General features: G+C 41.5%; 2 protein-coding genes and 6 non-coding genes across 10 annotated transcripts in view; 1 reads left to right on the forward strand and 7 right to left on the reverse strand.

The window, feature by feature from the left end:
• The window catches only part of ldhd (lactate dehydrogenase D), a 57,110-nt gene extending 49,883 nt beyond the window's left edge, over positions 1–7,227 (reverse strand). Inside the window, exons 1-2 of the mRNA XM_087844145.1 lie at positions 7,065–7,227; positions 3,239–3,351 (exon numbers count right to left, since the gene is read on the reverse strand). Coding sequence (XP_087700271.1) covers positions 3,239–3,351; positions 7,065–7,157 — 206 coding nt within the window. The 5' untranslated portion in view covers positions 7,158–7,227. The remainder of the gene's footprint in view (positions 1–3,238; positions 3,352–7,064) is intronic.
• On the reverse strand, positions 2,668–2,738 carry trnag-gcc (transfer RNA glycine (anticodon GCC)). The gene has a single exon. It is a non-coding gene; the product is annotated as a tRNA-Gly (tRNA).
• trnag-gcc (transfer RNA glycine (anticodon GCC)) lies at positions 4,607–4,677 on the reverse strand. Its single transcript has one exon. It is a non-coding gene; the product is annotated as a tRNA-Gly (tRNA).
• Positions 4,895–4,965, reverse strand: trnag-gcc (transfer RNA glycine (anticodon GCC)). Its single transcript has one exon. It is a non-coding gene; the product is annotated as a tRNA-Gly (tRNA).
• Positions 5,860–5,930, reverse strand: trnag-gcc (transfer RNA glycine (anticodon GCC)). The gene has a single exon. It is a non-coding gene; the product is annotated as a tRNA-Gly (tRNA).
• On the reverse strand, positions 6,190–6,260 carry trnag-gcc (transfer RNA glycine (anticodon GCC)). Its single transcript has one exon. It is a non-coding gene; the product is annotated as a tRNA-Gly (tRNA).
• Positions 6,517–6,587, reverse strand: trnag-gcc (transfer RNA glycine (anticodon GCC)). The gene has a single exon. It is a non-coding gene; the product is annotated as a tRNA-Gly (tRNA).
• A 683-nt stretch (positions 7,228–7,910) lies between the features above and the next one.
• fam169b (family with sequence similarity 169 member B) lies at positions 7,911–19,332 on the forward strand. Of its 3 annotated transcripts, none has more exons than XM_087844146.1 (9): positions 7,911–8,030; positions 8,826–8,956; positions 9,632–9,734; positions 9,818–9,903; positions 10,455–10,605; positions 11,045–11,227; positions 14,268–14,423; positions 14,539–14,609; positions 18,066–19,332. In XM_087844146.1, the coding sequence occupies exons 2-9, from the start codon at positions 8,831–8,833 to the stop codon at positions 18,429–18,431; spliced, it is 1,242 nt and encodes a 413-aa protein (XP_087700272.1). In that variant the 5' UTR covers positions 7,911–8,030; positions 8,826–8,830; the 3' UTR covers positions 18,432–19,332. The 3 variants fall into 3 exon arrangements, with proteins under 3 accessions (XP_087700272.1, XP_087700274.1, XP_087700273.1); XM_087844148.1 differs by having other exon boundaries at positions 14,298–14,423; positions 18,066–19,331; XM_087844147.1 differs by having other exon boundaries at positions 7,911–8,956.
• Positions 19,333–19,475: the final 143 nt, after the last annotated feature.

Consider the following 19,475-nt stretch of genomic DNA (forward strand, 5'->3'; position numbering starts at 1 on the left):
GTTGCAAAGCATCTCTTAGGTTTTGTGGATATACATGGTTATGGATTACCATGTATATAACAGGATAACCACTGTTAAATTTTATGTAGCTGTAATGCACATAAAAAACAGCTGCTTGTTTAAACAAAAAGAAATTGATGGGGTTTTTTTTTCCACTAATAAAGTTGTGGAGTTGTATTTTGTTTCGCGTCAATTATATCGTCAGTTATATCGTTATCGCAAATTTTCAATTCTACATTGTAATAAATATTTTTGGCCATATCACACTGCCCTACTCACTAAATCAGTCTTTGAAGCACAGCCACTCAGAGAACTCTCCTTAAGCACCTTCAGAGAGCCCCGCACATCATAGCTAAAGACAAGGGTCGCATTTACCAAATGTGGTAAAACACTTAATTGCCTTGGTAATGCTTGTTGTAGTGATTCCTCGCAGAGGAATTGTTTCAGGGAATCGAGTGGACACCAACCCAAACTGATTACCTGCCCTCGTTTTTGGTAAAGGACCAATGCAGTCTACCAGGACATGTTCAAATGGTTCACTAATGGCAGGGATAGGACATAGTGGGGCGGCGGGCACTACTTGGTTCAGTTTACCCACAAGCTGGGGTCAAAAATCTCCAGAAGGAAGAGGCTACAGGGCATAGCAAGGAGAGCTTCCATGCATTTGTACAATAATGCCCACAGCCTTGCGGAGATAAAGACTCTTCCGGACTACGCAGCCAGGAGAGTGAGTGTTGCAGCAGAAGCCTCTGAACATGATCAGTTTACGGTTGATGTTCAATTAAACATCTGCTTAACAATCTTCCATTCACTATTTTTACCAACGAGGGCCTGTGCGGTATTTCTATTGTTCAAAGAAGGTACATCGAAGTTATGTTGCTGAGGGAATTGGTAACCCTAAAATGCCACTTCTGGTGATAATATTTTGGGTTTAGGTATTGTTGCTTGCTTGAAGGCTATCTACAAAAACAGTTCAATAAGGAGAGATCAAGTGGAAAAATAATGTAAGCACAGTTTGATAGTGCTGGAAATATGAACTGATATAAAAATGTACTATATAATAACAACAAATAAAATGCTAATCAAATAATAAAAAGCAAAGTAAAAAAATTAATCTTATCCAGACTAACTAGATAAAAACTGTTTTTTACCTTTTGTTAATGCAGACCTTCCCAAAGTGTGGGGCCCACCCCCTGGGGGGGTGCAGAGCCATTGCAGGGAGGGGGGGGTATGAAAAGGAAGAAACAAAACCAAAAAAACAACGCTTGGACACTGCTAGCACGGGGCGCCTCCACAAACGCAAAGCAGGAGATGAAGCATCGCTGAATATGTTTCCAAACCAACTTCATTCTAAGCCAAAGACTAGAAAATATGGTGAAGCATATCTTTACCTGCACAAGTGCCGAGGTAGGTCTCCCCTGCAGAATTGGTTTTCCCTTCATCGGGAGCAGCGCTGGGCTGTCCAAATCACGGACAAACAGTATCCCACATTCTTGATTTTTAGTTCACAAACACTTCTTGTAATGACTAACTACTCCTGACATTTTGGAGATGTTAGCTCTTTATACAGTAAAGTTACAGTGGGATACAAATAATATCAGGCTGATCCTGCCATGATTTGTTCCCTCGGTTCAAATCACAGACAAACAGTATCCCACAGCTGTTTATGTTTTTGAACCAGTTTTGCAGAAGGATTGAAAAATGTATTGATAGCAATGTTGAATATTATTACACAGGGAAAAAAAACAACTACACGTAAGATAATTACACCGTGACGCCTCTGCCGTTGTAAATGGAGGGACAGTAACTGCGTGTGTATGTAAGCGTGTAAAACCTGCAGATAGTCAGATTAACAGTATTTCGTCTCTATCTGCCATTCTGCAATTCATCTCATGTAAACAATCACGTCACAGCGTGAGGTGAAAAAAGGCACATACCTTTGACATTGCGTGACGAACTCTGTATTCCTCATCCACGTGTAAACGCAAAAAAGGAGTTTTAAAGAATCTCAGTTTTCGGTGATTTGAAACGCGTTTATGTGTGGACGACACAGCTGCATTTTCAAAAATACCCGTGTAGGTGTGGACGTAGCGTAAAAGAGTTAGTAGTTTATTTTATTACTACCTGTAATTTATTGCAGATTACTTGTATTTGCTTAATTGTTTACTAAATATTTGAGGTGTAAAATTAACCGCAATGGAGCAAAATATAGGTGTGTGGTTGGAGGATGTGTTCGTGCGTGCGTGTGTATGTGCGCGCGCAAGGGGGGGCGCGAACATTTTTTGGAAAACAAAGGTGGGCCCAGCAAAAAACAAATGTGCGATTGGATCAACTGGTGCTGTTTGATTTGCGGTTTGAGCAGGAAGTCAAGGAGCCCATTTATGTGAAAATGTAAACGACCGTTTCTGAATGGAGGAGGGGGTCTAAGAGTACATCGTTCACCATCTTTTAATGCTGTGATTGGAGCCATTGTTCAACTCCCTGTGAATGGTACTAAAAGCCATTGATCAATGATTATGATAATTTGCATATTAATGATTATGACACTGACCTGCTGGCCCATTGTTGGTCAATGGTGCTAGCATCGGTGATCCACTGAAAACAGAAAGTTATGATTCTATAACAGATTTACACATATATAATAAAAAAGGGAAGAAAAATAAGCCCTGCATTGGCCGGGAATCGAACCCGGGCCTCCCGCGTGGCAGGCGAGAATTCTACCACTGAACCACCAATGCCTGCTGCAGAAGCTTCTCCACTGAAAACACATGATGGCCCTACAGGCCACTAGCACATTTAGCATTGTTTTCAGGCCTATATGTGACAAGCAAGGGTGGATCTGACTGTGAAACTAAAATTGGCCAACTACACAGTCAGCAACTTAAGCACACAAGAAAGATGGCGGCCCCTCTGCTTGTCTCTAAATCAGTACAGGTCAATGTTTGATTGTCTGCCAATGACAAAAAGTTTAGTTTAAAAAACAAAAGAGTAAACACCGCAGTCCCATTCCTCAATGAAAGTAACAGTTCCACGGCAACAAGGACAACAACAAAAACTCTCTCAATACACGTCTGAGAGAAAGGTATGAAAACGACAAAACACTCTGATACTGAGTAAAAGACAAAGAAAAAGAAAAAGTCTGGAGAAAAACACAAGAAAGATGGCGGCTCCTCTGCTTATCTGTAAATCAGTACAGGTCAATGTTTGATTTTTTGTGTGTGAGATGGGAGATGCTGACCTGTGTACAGACTCATCTTTGCCATGTTGTTCTCTAACAGCTTCGCCCAATGAGACGCCGTCCTCGCCACATATAGACCTAAATGCAGAGAGCACGCTGTCTCCAACACCACTCTGTGCAGACACATAAATGAATACAGAGTTACACACAATACAATACCAAAAGCATCCACTACTTGTTATAATGATAGCCTGATAATATGTAATAATACAAATGAAATACCCTGTATTTATTTCTGACTTGACCTCTGTAGATTTTTTCTGCTAAATTACTGGAATCGGTCACTTGTTTTGAGTCACACTGGATAACAAAAATTGTCTGTATTTTAATTCTTGGGCATATCGTGTTTTAGAAAAAAGGATATCCATGGTATGCTTATGGTCATTAGCCAATGAGTGAGCCGTTTCACAGAAAGACCCACCCATTTTTGTTTTGTCTAGTTTTTTTAAAAAACAAGACAGTAGAAATGCTTCAGACTGACTGACCTAAGGTGCCCACCAGAGGACATTGTGGCAAACAAGTGGTGGGCAGGGTGCAAGGGGTCACCTGTGATGGCCTTGGTTTTCCTGAGACTGAAGGAGCTGGCAATGGAAACATGGAAACCATTGCTAACTGCACAATTCCTCAACCTTAAAAACAATATATTTGCATAATGACTGAAACGAGCACCACTGACAAACAATGGGCTTAGGCACCCTTCTCGATTCAGAGATGGTCTTCCCCTTTTTATGTAAATGGGCTACTTGACTTCCTGCTGAGAGGGGCTCAGTGGGGAGGGACTCTAGCAGCAAGGAGATGCTCCCCATCTGTTGACAACCAAGAGGTGCCCCTTAAGTTCTGTTCAGAGTAGGGCTCTTCAAATAGGGCTGTTCGATATAATGATATATATTGGATGACGATATAAAAACGTCTATCATTTCATTTTACGCTATCGTTTGTTTCGTGGTGTCGCAAAATAAACTAAACTGTTTACGGCGATATTTTTTCATCATTTTGATGGTCACTGTAGTAGCTATATTAATTTCTTAAAGTTCTCTCTTTCTCTTATATTTAATATAACCATACTACGGACGGACAAGTGCCTGTTTTTATGCGTTGTCGTTAGCAACAACGACGGTAAAACCATTGCGCCACGTGTCCGCTTGTTTATTTTCCACATAAACCTTTTAGAATAAAGCTCAAGATCCTGTTGAGACTGTTCAAAATAAACTGAATCACATGAAAGAGTATGCAGACTGTTTACGGATGAGAAGCAAAAAGGAGCCGTCAGGTGCTAAAAAATAAACCTTAGACTCAAATGTTAGAACAGGCTTTTCCCGTCTGAATGCCTACACATAAATAATAGAGAGGGGGATGAAAAGTAAGCAGTGCATTGGCCGGGAATCGAACCCGGGCCTCCCGCGTGGCAGGCGAGAATTCTACCACTGAACCACCAATGCTTGACACTGTGACCTCTGCAAGGAAAACAGAGCATGGCCCCACAGCTAATTTCTGTGCCACAAAGAGCAGGCAAATGCAAAAGTGACTTTAACCAGTATTCTATCCAAAGTTCACCACACTAGCTTTCAGTCCTATATAGTAAGTACAGAAGCAGTTTTAAAAGTGGACATTCATAGCTGCTCTAAATACCCACACACGGAAGAAAAAAATTAGTCTTGCATTGGCCGGGAATCGAACCCGGGCCTCCCGCGTGGCAGGCGAGAATTCTACCACTGAACCACCAATGCTTGCTGCTGTAACTTTTGCACAGGAAATGGAGGGCTTTCTGGGCCAGTCGGCATGTACTAAGCATTATGTGTTTTGAAATTTCCAGTGCATTTAACACCATCAGGCTAATCCTACTGGGTGATAAGATGACAGCGGTGCACGGGGATGACACCATATTTCTTTTTCTGAAAGAAATATGGTGTCATTTTTTTTTTTTATTTTACTTTTTTTTTGTACTTTTTCCAATTTTATAATACATGCAAACAAAATTATGAAAAAGGAACACAAAAGAAACAAACTAAAAGGAATAAAGGACACCTAATCTGTGGAAGAGGAAAAAAAAAAAGAAAAAAGAAAAAAAAAACAACAAAGAGAGGTTCCTGCCTTATGGGGCTGAGTGAGTCTTATAGGCTATCCATTTTGTCCACTGTTTTCGGTGTTTATCAGATTTCAGTCTCAAAGTGTAGGTCATTTTCTCCATTATATATATGTCCTCGATTACATCAGTCCATTCTTCCAATTTTAAAGGGTCACTTTTCAGCCAGTTTTTTGTTATTACCTTTTTGCTTGACAACAACATAATTTTAAACAAATAATGGTCCTCCTTTCTTACATTTTCCCACATTCCAAAATACATTACTCGTGCCTCACACGGCACGTCATACCCCAGCACTTTCTTCATTGTTACCGCAATGCTTTCCCAGTAAGGTTTGATATTTTTACACTTCCAAAACACATGAGAATGATTGGCGTCCCAGTCTCCACATAATCTCCAGCATCGTCGGGGTGTTTTCAGGTGCTTGCTTTTGAGATAACGAGTAATAAAGAACCTAATCACATTTTTCCATGGTGTCATAAGTTGCTATAGTTGCACACCTCTCATGACACAAAGAAAAGAAGAAGAAAATTAGTCTTGCATTGGCCGGGAATCGAACCCGGGCCTCCCGCGTGGCAGGCGAGAATTCTACCACTGAACCACCAATGCTCACAGGAGAGACTTTTGCACAGGAAATGGAGGGCTTTCTGGGCCAGTCAGCATGTACTAAGCATTGTGCTTTTTGAAATTTCCAGTGCATTTAACACCATCAGACTAATCCTACTGGGTGATAAGATGGCACGGGGATGACCTTTAAAATATATGACACCATATTTCTTTTTCTGAAAGAAATATGGTGTCATATATTTTACAGTTGCTATAGTTGCACACCTCTCATGACACAAAGAAAAGAATAAGAAAATTAGACTGCATTGGCCGGGAATCGAACCCGGGCCTCCCGCGTGGCAGGCGAGAATTCTACCACTGAACCACCAATGCTCACAGCAAAGACTTTTGCACAACAGAATAAGAACGGACTGCCGCCCCCTTTAGCCATTCTTACACTATGCCAACACTCAGTAGACGGTAAGGATCAATGTTACATTTCCAGCAAACAGAAAAACGGTGCATTCTACAACAGGCTTAGAGAATTCATACCTTTTATGAACGCATCCAAATACTTATTCATATTTATTTGATTCGAGAAGGTAAACGCATAATTTTTATGTCGCCTCTGACAAAGAAAAAGGAACGTTGCATTGGCCGGGAATCGAACCCGGGCCTCCCGCGTGGCAGGCGAGAATTCTACCACTGAACCACCAATGCGCACATAGACAAGAAAAATCAAGAATCAAGAAAAATTCTGTGACACATTCTAAGGGTTGAGTTGCTTGTTTTTCTGGACTCAATATTTCTTCTAAATGGAAGGTGTGTGATAATTTCACATTTCATTTCGGAAAAAAATCTTTCCCGGGTCGCCGGATTTTGCAATTTAAGGTTCGCTTGTAGTGTATGCTAACTTATAAAAAGCCTTCGCAAAGACCTTTAAAAAAGTGCCACCTAAACTTTTACAGGTTTCGCTGACTCAAGTTTAATAATAATTCGCATTTGTACACGGTGGTATTGGGCCTCGTGCTTTATTAACCCTTTTAATTAATGCTTATTCATAATTAGCCTTGTTAATTAATGCTTTGCTAGCAGGTTGTACCGTGCACGCAGGTAAGACATGCTGTGCACGTGACTTCGTGCACAACACGCATTGAAGTCGAACGACCAACATGAAGGACGTTAAATAACACTCACCGCAGCGGTGGCTGCAGATTTAATGTGGCGACAATGCAGGAGGCAGCGCCGAGGAGACGGCAGCAGCCGCCCTCTAGTCAGCCCGAGGAGCATTGTTTGCAAATGTCACCGACGGCGACACACAAACGCAGAATGCCGCTGACAACCTAAAAGCTACTTCTAGCACACCACTTCCGGAACTCTGTTTTCAAAATAAAACAAACACACTCTCACTCTCTTTCTCCCTCTCTCTCTCTCTATGTATATTCCAGGATGAAGCATTTGTAAAAGACTGAGTCATTTATAATGGAAAATAAATATTACTATATAATATTTTGCAGCCAATTTTGGGAAGTTTTTTGTCGTTAGGGTAAAAACTGTTTTTTCAAAGATTTTCTAAGTGTTAACCTCCTGAGAACCACCAATGCTGACCTGGGACCTGAAAATGAGAGCCACATATAAGGATATTCGTTTGAAATTTCGATAGGACAGTAACAGTATAATGTCCTCGTAAGTGGATATCAGGCCCTTGCAGAGCAAAATTTAGTATTTTGGTCTAAATAACCCAGAATGTGATGTCCACATATGTGGACGCCAGGTCCTAGGAGGTTAAACAAAAAAAAGGTTACAAATTAATAACAGATAGCGAAGATTGACTGTTACTGCAAGATTTTAACATAAGCTAAATAAAAACAATGTCCTTTTGTACTTGCTTGGTAAAGCGTGTTCTTTTATTCTGAAACCGTCAACGCGCATTTCCCGTCATGCCAGTGCTACATCGCCGAAGGTACGCTCTGCTGTGATTGGTTAATGGAGTCACACCGCGATCAATGGCGTGTATTTTTGTAACTCTCTCTGCGACCAGAGGATGGCGCTCCGGGCCAAAGAAAAGAAGACGTTAGTGGTTGAGTAGGCTCGTCAAAGTTACATTTCGGGACTGTAGGGACGTTACTAATAAGCAATAAGGGCTCATCCGGTCCATAGAAAGTAAGTTAACGAAATTAAATACGAAATTAAATAAATGCATGTTCGTGTTTGTTATGAAACCTTTGTCGTGACGTGTTCTTGTTTGCGTTTCAGTTCAAGGTTCATACGGCTGTTTACAGCACTCGAAAAGCGCATCAAAACAGATAAAAGCAGCTCACATTATGATCATTTGCAGCCTTTTTATGAAACGATTGAAGTAAAAAGTTCTTAGGTTGCTATCTGCTACATTTTGATTTTGTTTCCTTCAGATCCACCAATATGAGTTGGTTTGATTTGGCTGTGTGAACCGATTGTTTAGCAGAAATCTGCACGGACCGGTTTATGTCCAAAAAGAGTTTCATGGACCAGCCTTTAAGGTGTCGCGGATAAATACAACAAAATAAAACCAGTACCGGTACCAGAAAACAAGAAAATGTATTTATAACACATGGGAAAAGACCCAGGGAAACCAAGTTAACGATAAAAAATAAATATAAAAACCCTAAATTTCACACTCGAGCCTCAACTCTCGCGGCCCGCTACCAAACGACTCACGGGCCAGTACCGGTCATTAACTTATGCGCCGATTTTACCGGGAGGACCGGGCAGCTTGTGCGGACTCATAATTCATTCTCTCGTGTATTTGCAGTGTTAAATGAAGGGGACGCAACTTTAAAGATTAACTGTTTTAAAGACAATCTGGTGGTCGTACACTGGAGAATACTGATGTAATCAGATCCATAAAGTCAGGACTCACGTTTTGTTAATCTTGTGTAAATGCGTAAGTACACCTTAAACATCTGTATCCTCTCCAAGAGGCCATGTACCCTGTAGACCTGCCATCTGTGGATCACAATGACCTGACATCTGCGTCTGAACAGTACATGTCCTCTCTGGAGTCCAGCCCCTGTGATAATGAGTGGTTTCAGTCGTCGCAGACCTCAAAGGTACCTAACCACATTTGGATGACTGATTATTATTGCAAATAATATATTCTTCAAGGTCTGCTGTAAATGAAATTACGTTTGCAGTTATTCACACTGATTTGTTTATTCAGTCTACAGTAAAATCTAGAAAAATCACAGCTAACCATAAACAGCTTCACATTCTTAAAGCAAGAGCCTAAAATCTTTTAGCATCCATATTATCCATTAACTGTGTTCTCCTAGTAACTCGAAATGTAACTTTATCGTCTACATTTCAAGTTATTTTCTCAAAACTTTGAGTTAGTAAGTGTAAACTTTGAAATCTTATGTAGATGTAGGTTTCTTCCTGTTAAAAGGGAGTTTTTCCTTCCCTCTGTCACCAACTGCATGCTCATAAGGGATCGTCTCATTGTCGAGTCTTTGCCTTACAATTTGAAGTGCCTTGAGGTGACTGTTGTGATTTGGCGCTATATAAATACAACAGAGTTGGATGTAATAACACCTAATCATGCATATGTTTTGGTATTGAAACGCACAACAGATCTTTTAAAGCATTAAACTGAACTTGTTTTGGCGTGCAGATGCCCTGAATTAACTCTCTGTGTGGTTACTGTGACCCTCGAACGGGAACTATGGTGGAAGTGTTTTTACCACCTTACCAGCATTTGGCTTGATGTTATCTTCCTGTCTGCTCAGGTGGCAATAACAGCAACAAATGTGAGCCAGCTGCAGCTGTTTGAGGGTGGCCAGCCTGCCTGCACGGTGCTGGCACTGCACCCTCCGGATGATCAAACACAAGGTTTGGAGCTCAGCACGCTGCTCTGTGAGATGTTCCAGCCTCAGACACAGACTGACGCTCTCTGCTCTGATGTTACCTTCCAGTGGTTGGCCTATACCTGCACGGGAAGTGGTGGCTTTTGGATGACGTCTTGCGAACGTCAAGCAAATCCAGAAGCGGTTTGGTGTCGGTAACTGTGCTAAAGTACATTTGTCTAGACGCTATGTCACTTCATGGCTCGTACACAGGTGTGAACAGTGAGAGAATAAATCAGTCATGACAAGAATCATCTCAAGATTGCATTGTAGGTGTGGTCGGTAGCAGCTCATGCAGCGGGTTTGAGGGAGAAACTCGGGAGAATTTTCTCCAACCACGTCATCTCAGTGTACTTCAGACTCAGCAATATGGTGACGTGCAAGATAAAAATAGTGGTCAACGACCCTCAGGACCACCTCTCAAGGTGACAGCCCCCATTAGGATGAACTTAAAGAAGTCAAGATGCCTTCTTTTTTTTCAAGTCTTAAGACATACATAAATGCAACCATAAATACATACAACCAAGCTGAGCAGTGGAGTGTGAAGCTGGAAAATGCATGAACCTATGTTATACTGCCATAGTTTTACAGGCTTCAGGTGTAAATTCACAGAAAAAGTCTGTTCTATCAATTTCTAAATGAAGATTTGCTGAATCGTTAATCTACCAGAGCCGACTGTCTGGAAACTTCTGCATGTTGTCCGCAGGTCCAGTCTGTTATGGAGAGGGTGATTGTATTTCTGCTCAGTCAGATAATGGAGAGGCCTTCACTGTTCTCCCTGCATCCTCCCAAAGAGAGCTGCAAAGTGCTGTGGAAAGACGACCAGGCGGTCGGCTTTTACACCGTGAAGCACAAAGGTGGGCAGAGGAGGATGAGAGTGATTGGCAAGGGGCAGAAGACTGGCTTGAGTCGGATTGAAACTTTAATTAAGTCAGAAACAGCATGAAATTAGGAGCCGGGTGGAGGCGGGCTGCAAAGTGGCCTGCAGATGTGCAGCAAGTGTGCATGATCTAAAATATCTTATATGAGATAGATGAGTTGGATGTGAATTTGCATCAGATGATCTTCCAGGATCGTGCAATTCCTCAATTTTCTGATCACATCCAGGCCTAACTAATCACACCAAGATGACTATTAGGAAGGTGTTCACTTTGAAGCTTCACTAATCTCTTTCTATGGATAAATTATACCCTCTGTTGTCCTGCTATTTGAAGGAGTTACACTGACTTAGCTTTGCAGACCTGGAAGCTACATCCACCTCTTAAATGCAATCCACGTCCTCCTCTGCTGTTTCAGGGAGCCTGTGTGACGGCTGGAGCAGCTGCTGTTACCTGCTGCCTGTTCTGGACACTGTGCTGGTGAGGAGGAGCTGCAGGAGGAGAGGCTTCGGCCTTCAGATGCTGGAGGATTTCTGCTCCACCTTCTCTACGGAGGAGTTTCTGGGAGTCAGCTCTCCATTATCCCCCAGCATGGCTGCAGGTCAGCTCGGGTCCTTCTTTGACCTGTTTGTATACTTGTTTCTTTATGTCTCTGTCGGACAGTTTGCTGGATTTGGTCAAGGAACTGCATGTTTTCTTCGCTTTTGTTCAATAGAAATGTTCAGTAGACTCACGCACTAATGATCTAGTTATAGCTAAAAGCTGATCACACACCTGTACATCAGGTTTTTTTTAATAGTGGAATTTTAAATGCATTTCCCAAGTGAAACACACAGAAATCCAAGATGACACTGATTGTAACTGGAAACAGAGGTGAACTTGATAATTCACCTCTGTTTCATTTGAGTGTTTCATTTGAAGTTTTTTGTCGTCGCTTTTCCCAGAGTGTCTCCTGGTGAGACGTGCCCAGCAGGTGTCAGGATACACTACTGTTTTTGTTATTATACCTTGGCGCTAAGCACGGGTGACTGTAACAATCACCATATTAAAGCGTATGGTGGCACATAACTGTTATAATCGTGTCTTTTGGGTCCCAGCAGTGGTTGTGGATGTGGAGTCTGAATGGCTTGGTTGGCTCAGAGGTCGCCTGAAACAGCCGATTGGTATCAAAGAGTTTTGCTGAAGTTTTGCAGCTTCACAGAAGCAGAAACTTGGGTTTGGAAAAGTCTGAGGAGACCATGGAGAACTAATTTTTTAGCTGGCCTCATGAAAGTTCTGGCAAGCCGTCCGGCAGCTCAGGAAAGGAAAGCAGGCCTGGGCTCAGGCTCGGTCAGGGATAAAAACTGCTGTCCAGAACTAAAGATATTGTCAGGCGCTGGAAAGAACACTTAAGGAACACTTGAATCTGACCAAAACATCATTTTTGAAGGAGAGAGAGCCTGAACACTCATGGGAAGACTCACTAATTGCTTCATTTCACTGATTAATGACAATGGTTTTTACAGGGTTACACAGATCTCCTTTAAAGTGCCAGATTAAGGTGATATTGACCATTTTTCCAAAGCTCATTGTGTGCAAAGCGTTGTTTCCCAGACTTTTGCTGCTTTCTTTGATTCCTTTTTTTCCCAAACTCTTTTTATTTTTCAGAATCACAGCAAATTACAGTACAACAACAGAGTGATTGCACACCATGCAAAAAAGACAAAAAAGACTTTTGCCCAAAAGTGCCGGTCAAAGTGACATTGTGGCTATACATGTAAAAGAAACCTAACCATGTCATAAACGCGGTCCCCACAGCAAACCACAGAGTGGAGACAGTACGGGATATCCACAGCAACTCAAGATTATCTTTGGTAGAAAAAACAGATTAATAATAGAGCGCCTCATGACTAAAAGAAGTCAGGAGTGAACAAAATAAAAGCAGTAGAGTAGCATAGAACGAAGTACAATAAAATAGGGACAGCCAGATTCACAGTAGTATATCACAGAACTGCACTGTTTCTACATTGTTGACAAAGGGTTTCCATGAATTCAGAAATATTGCCGTTGACCCACATAGAGTATGTTTTACCGTTTCCACGTTGCTAAAAAGAACACCTGTAATCCAGGCCTCAGAGAGAGGAGGGTGACTTCCACTGGAGCAAAATCAGACATCTGGCCAAAAGAGTTAAAAAGGCCACGAAATCTGCCTTCAACGCTGGCAAAGCAGTCTCACCAGGTGTCACAGCAAAGACCGACACATTTAGATCTAAGTGCTCCTGAAGTACCTCTAGTAAGGCAGGGACAGGACCACAACATCAGTGAGGCGTGGGCTTGTTTGCATCTATCACAGACAGGAGCAGCATCAGGGTAGATTGTGGAAAGTGTGAGTTTTCACCAGTGGGTGCGGTGCAGCACTTTGCACCGGACCAGTGCATGCCCGGCACTAATTATGCTGTCCTCGCCCTCGCCACCAGCTAGACAGCGAGATAATGATGGTCCAATAATCAGACTTATTTCCTTTTTGCGCTGATTTATTGAAGAATGGCCTCTGACCATTGCCTTCTCTTTGACCATCTTAAAACTGAAAGTACAAAATACTGTATTAGCTAACCAACATTGTAAACTAGCTTGTTACACTCTTACTGCAAGCTAACTAGATAAAACTTTCAAATGTACAAATTATCGAACCATTTTTACACAAAACAAAAGATAATAATTATTTTATCGACATTAATACTTACAGACATATCTTGTCCAAGGCAACAACATTTTAAGGTCCGTATCAGCTTAGAACAATATCATTACGGTATCACTTTCCGCCATCTTTTATTTCTTCATCACGTTCTCATTTTTCCTTTCCCAAAGTAACCGAACCCATATTACAAAGCAGCCACTAGAGGGAGCTCTAGGGCAGTTTACAACTATAATATCCCATTTAAGTTATAAAAGGCAGAACACTAATAGATGACGAGGTGGAAATGTACATTCAATCAATATCAGACTCCACCAACAAAAAGGCTCCCAAAAAACATATGTATGTGAATTTTTGCGTGTATTCTTATAATTGTTACCTTTTTCTTGTGTTTATGTTCTGTTGTTTTGTACACTTCATCTGTTCGTATGTTGTATACTCATTGTTTGTTAAATAAAGTTTTTTAAAAAAAACAAAAAAAAACAAAAAACTAATAGATGACGAGTGGACCCGGAAGAGTATATCCTCCCAAACGTCCTGGGTGATTTCCTTACCAAGGTCCTGCTCCCAAAGCGACTGAATAGTTAACACTGGGACACTCCGGAGATAAAGGATTCTTCATAGCTGCATGAAACAGCACCGTTTTAATTTGGAGGTGGACGCAAAAGAGTCTCAATGAGTGGGGTTAAAGGCTGAGAGGAAGATGAGGTGTCATCACTCGAATAAAGCTACAGACCCGTGGATACCCAAAAAAGTGGGTTACGTTGTTCAAGTTGTTCAAAGGAAGAGAAAATGCCCTTAGAATAGATCATTAAATGACTCCATCCTGTGGCGAAGCCTTAAAAACATGGTTCCCACAGGTTGCAAAGAAAAAATCTGCAGGACAAAATGCTGTCTCGGATTTCTAAGCGCATTCAGCCTCATTATCTACTCATATAATCACTCAGACTTATCCTTGCTCCAACAGAAATACAACAAAACGTGTTTGTGTGTTCAGTGTTCAAAAGGTTCCTGCAGAAGCACCAGCAGCATCGAGAGCGTCTGTACGAGGTGGAAGCTCCAGGGGGCTGGACTCAACGACGAAACATCTGGCTTAACATTCAGCTCGGACGCTACTGCCTCGGTAAACATTGGTTTGTTTTTTATGGGTTTAAGAATATTTTCAGATTTACGTCGAATTGCTAACGTGGGAATGTCTTGGAGACGGCACGTGTCCTTATCTGACTCACATCTTTTAGGTACTGATAAGGAGAGCAGCCCAATATCAGGAGAAACACAGAGAAATGCGCTCAAGGACTCCTTTCACAAGGTAAGAATGTCAGGCTACGTCCACACTAGCCAGGATGAATTTGAAAATGGCGTCTGAAAACGCTCCGCCTCCACACTATTTTCATTTGTTTTCACAGAGTTGCGCGTCCACGGCCGGAAACGCTTACGTTTCAGTACTGCGCATGCGTGATACGCAAGACGATTCGACCTGCCTTAATTCCATCTGCTGTTTATTTACTTTTCAGCTCTTTGAAACGTTGAGGAAAAGCACCGAGTTTTTAAATGGACCAACAATGAGGTGGAGTTGTTGCTGCGAGTAACACAAAAGTACAAAGTTGCAAAAGCGAGTGAGAATTAAAGAATTTGAAGAAAAGCTATCTGGAGCACGTACAGACTTATATTAATCTTTAATAGGGCTGTCAACTTTGAGCGCAAACAAAACAACTGCTGTGTGATGCCCTCTGCTTAGTTTAATTGGTCACATGACTGCATCACATGACTAACATGCGTCATCGTTTTCGAAAAGGCTCCAAGTTCACTGTCAACACTGCAACACGAAAACGGCGTTTTCCCAAATGTATCCGCTTTGGAGAGCATTTTCAAAACGCTGCGTTTACCTTGACCGAAAATGCCGTCTCAGTGTGGACGGAAGGCCAAAACGATGCGTTTTCAAACCAAAACTTATTAGTGTGGACACGGCCTCAGTTTCTCCAAGATTACACTGAAAAACATCTTCAGCCAACTTAGGCTACGTCCACACGTACACGGGTATTTTTGAAAACGGAGATTTTCCGTTTTCGTTTTAAAAAATAATCCCGTCCACATGTAAAGGCAGAAATGAAGGAAAACGCTGCTAGGAACATGCCAAAGCAGCAGGTGGCGATATATTCCTAACCGTGTAGAAATGTTGGCCAATCAGAAGTCTAGAAGCCTCGGTGGGAAATAGTAAACAAAGCTGGGGCATAGAAGCAGAACCGAGTCTTATGTGTGGAGGGACAGTAACTGTGTGTGTATATGTAAGCATTTAAACACTGCAGAGAGAACAATTAACAGTAACAGTATTGTAGAAATTCATTTCACCGAAACAATAATGTGGCGCACAATGTGACGTCAAAAAAGGCGCACACCTTTGACGCTGTGTTTTCTGCGTTTTCTGCGTTTTTCTCATCCACATGTAAATGCAAAAACGGAGTTTTAGAAAATATACCCTGGCCGGAGTTTTTAAAAATTTCCGTTTTCAGTGACCAAAAACGCCGTTTACGTGTGGACGAAAGGTACAAATGCATAGAAAAATCTGCGTTTTCAAAAATACCCGGGTACGTGTGGACGTAGCCTTTGACTGAAACAGCTACTCGTCACACACTTCACATTCGTGGCCAGAGATGGGCAGTGACGCGTTACTCGTAACTCAGACATATGGTTCTTAAAATAAGTAAACAGTAAAGTAACGGGGTTACTTTTTTGGGGAAGTAATCAGTAATTAGTTACTGATTACTTTTTTCAAGTAACTTGACCAACACTGTTCATGGCTATATCAAGAGCTTGTTGAAGCTACAGCTGCCCCAGGGCAGCTGTGGCTACAACTGTAGCTGCCTCCACCAGTGTGTGAATGTGAGAGTGAATGAATAGTGGAATTGTAAAGCTCTTTGAGGGCCCCGAAAAGCGCTATATAAATGCAATCCATTATTAGTATTATTATTATTAGTATCATTGAAAACTTTAATTTCAGCTGATGGCTGCTCGAGGCTCCTCTGAGGTTTATAGTTTTGAAAATGAACGGATGAAAGTAAATACGTCCAGTAAGGCTTAGTTTGATATTTTATAGTTTTATTAATAGTGAATTTACCTGTTTAACTGACTAGTCTACTGTTGCTGAGGAGATCTTAATGTCTAATTAGTTTCCCAGAGGAATGTTGTAATTTGCAGCAATGATGACCCCTTACTGATTTGGTATGACCAGAATAATATTCTGGTGTGTCGACAGCTGCAGACATTTGGGACTCGTAGTCATTCCTGTTACACTTCCATGGAGTCCACCTGAAGCGTGCTTGCATAGTTTGTGCATTGTAATGTCTCCATGAAAGAGTCTCTGATGACAAATTTCCGTCTCTCTGCCCAACGGGGATCCAAGCAGACCCTCGTGGACACGAAACATCACACAGTACACTCAGAAAACGATTCCATGAGATTTTGTAATTGTTGCAGTTTAGTGTATCGGGTGCTTGACTTTATGATTGATTTTGGACTTGTTATGATCTGTATGGCCTCACGTTTAGATACACAATAGTGTGAGGAGCTTTGTTCTACCACTGAGCCTCACTAGAAGGCTAAAATAGTGCGTCTGGCTTTAACAACGGAAGCACAGTTATTTTGGGGACCGCTCTCAGACCTACTGCTTTAAACAAAAGAGGATGTGAAAACAAGCCTCTAATTTTTCTACATTCACGGTCACCAGAGGATGAATGTCATCGACTGTACTGATCACTTGAGATGAAATCAAGATTATTAATACTTCAAAGCTTTCAGTGCTTTTATAGATCGATCTGAAACTGAATTATGTGCACGTCTCAGTGAGGAGAATCGCACTGAGTCACTTGGTGGCACTATGAAAGCAGAGTGACTAATCCCAGACCTTCAGACTTTAAACAATGTGAAACCAGACATAGACTTGTGGGTTCTCACCTTTTTGTCTGTCAGCTCTTGACCCAAATATGTAATTTTGAGATTGCATGCATCAAGAACTGGCATGTTCAACACAGTGCAGTGAAATGAGTTCCAGTACGGCTGAGTGTGTAAATTTGCACACTTTTTTCCTTTACCTGATTCTGTTAAAAAGTAGCAGCGCGTTGGCCGGGAACTGGACCTGCGTCTCCTGCATCTACCACTGAACCACCAATGCCACGTCCTGTCACTGCTACAGGCCAGATGCTTGCTGGCTAAAAGCCCTGCATCTCTTTTGGCACATTTGAGATATTAAACGTCAAACAAGCTACCAGCTCATAGCTCAGAAAATGATTTCATGATATTTTGTATTGACAATCAGGGCAGCGTATGATTCTTCGAGATGATATCATACCATGTTCTTGCTCTAGGAATAAATGCTTTGTTCCCTCCAATAATCTTACCATAAGCTGTGAGATGACATTATTATTATCTGGTATTATAAGAAGTCCATATGAGAGTCCTGCTATCTACTTTATCTTCTCTTACAATGTAACTTGATAGAGACCAGCATATAAGTCAATAACAGAGCGAGAGTTACCAGCAGTAGGAGGTTCAAACTTGTGTAAACCACACATCAAATTGTGGCACAGAAAATGCTTTCGTGAGATTTTGTATTGGCGTTCATGCCCCCCGAGAATGTTTCTCGCCCACTTCAGATGGTTTGTGGATTTTTGTTCTCATGTTGTGACTCTTTGTAGTTTTTTTAAATGTCCCCTGTAGCTATTCTGTGTAAGCAGCAATAATTTATCCACTTCTGTTTATCTCCATGCAGACTTGTATACAGGACCTGGGCACACTGGGAAGCACTGGTGTAAACACCGCAGTGGTGTTGGACTCTGCTGAACAGCAATTTAAACCGTGTGAGCCAAACCAAGGAAGATGGTCCCTGAGCAGCGAGCTCCCTGGAACAGGATGTAGCCCTGCAGCCCAAACTATCCATGTGCAATCTGGACCTCCCACCCGGCTCCTAAACACAGCACAGGCTTTGAAATCCAAGGCTTCCAAATCTACAAAGCACCACAGAGAGGAACCAGAGGACATGCAGAAAATTCCCAAACGAGCCAGAAGTGAGTTGAAACATGTACACACAAAGACTGCATTCAGCAGCAGAGCCCACAGAGAATGTTCGGACACTTAACCGAAACCACATCCACATTCATTTAGGTGACTTTGTGTTCTTTCCATCAAATCAAAGTGAGTGTTGAATGAACAGCAGACTGCATGTACCTAAACATGCACAATAAACCTTTTTGTGTGTCTTTGTAGTATCGTGTTTCTTTGTGGCTACTTAATAATGTTTGTGCTAAATAAGAACCATGTGTCTGAGTTATTGATTTTTGCCTTCAAACATAAATACATCCACACAGATTATTATAAGAGTATAGCATATGCATTTGCTCCGTGGGTACAACCTGCACAGCATTTCAATCCATTTGGGGTTCATACGGTGACCTCAGATTATTATGCTTAACTATTAATGCACAGGATCAATCAATAAAGAGCTACAATATAGTTTTTTCTGCACCAATCACATAAACAACCACAGCTTCTGAGGCTTGGTGTGGATTAGGAGGTAGAGCAAGCCGTCGACTCATTGGACGGTTGGTGGTTTGATCCTTGACTGCTCCAGCCTGCATGCCAAAGTATCCCAAACCCTGAGTTGCTCCTGATGTGCTCACACAGGAAAATTGTTCAAAACTACAGATGTATTATCATCTCCCCCACCTGCACTTTAGGTACATATAAAAAGAAAAAATCTTGGTGTATTTTACTGTATATAGCAACCATCTATATACATAGTATTTCGGCTTTTTTGTACACTGTTCTCATTGTGTTTCTTCTTGGTTTTTTATTTTTCTAATATATCTCTAATTCACTTTTTGTTCCTTTCCCTCGTGCTGGTGTAATAAATGACTTCATGAATATTCTTGTTGGATTATGAGTGCAAGTTTTCCTTTCACCTCCTAAGAATAAATGTGCTGGAATGAGAGTACAAACCCTTGAATCATTGCTAACTTTGTAGTTCTGTTGTTCAGAAATGGTGCAACAGTTTGCACAGTGCTCACATTTAATATGTAAAATCAACAGTTCTGACAATAATCAGCAGGTTTTCGTGTAGAAAAAAAGCGTAAATCTGGATTTGCTGTGTGTGCAGACACCTGAAAATACAAGCTGTCCCTGC

This window comes from Neolamprologus brichardi, chromosome 7 (genome assembly GCF_056152115.1).
Source record: "Neolamprologus brichardi isolate AB-2024 chromosome 7, ASM5615211v1, whole genome shotgun sequence".
NCBI classification, from domain to species: Eukaryota; Metazoa; Chordata; class Actinopteri; order Cichliformes; family Cichlidae; genus Neolamprologus; species Neolamprologus brichardi.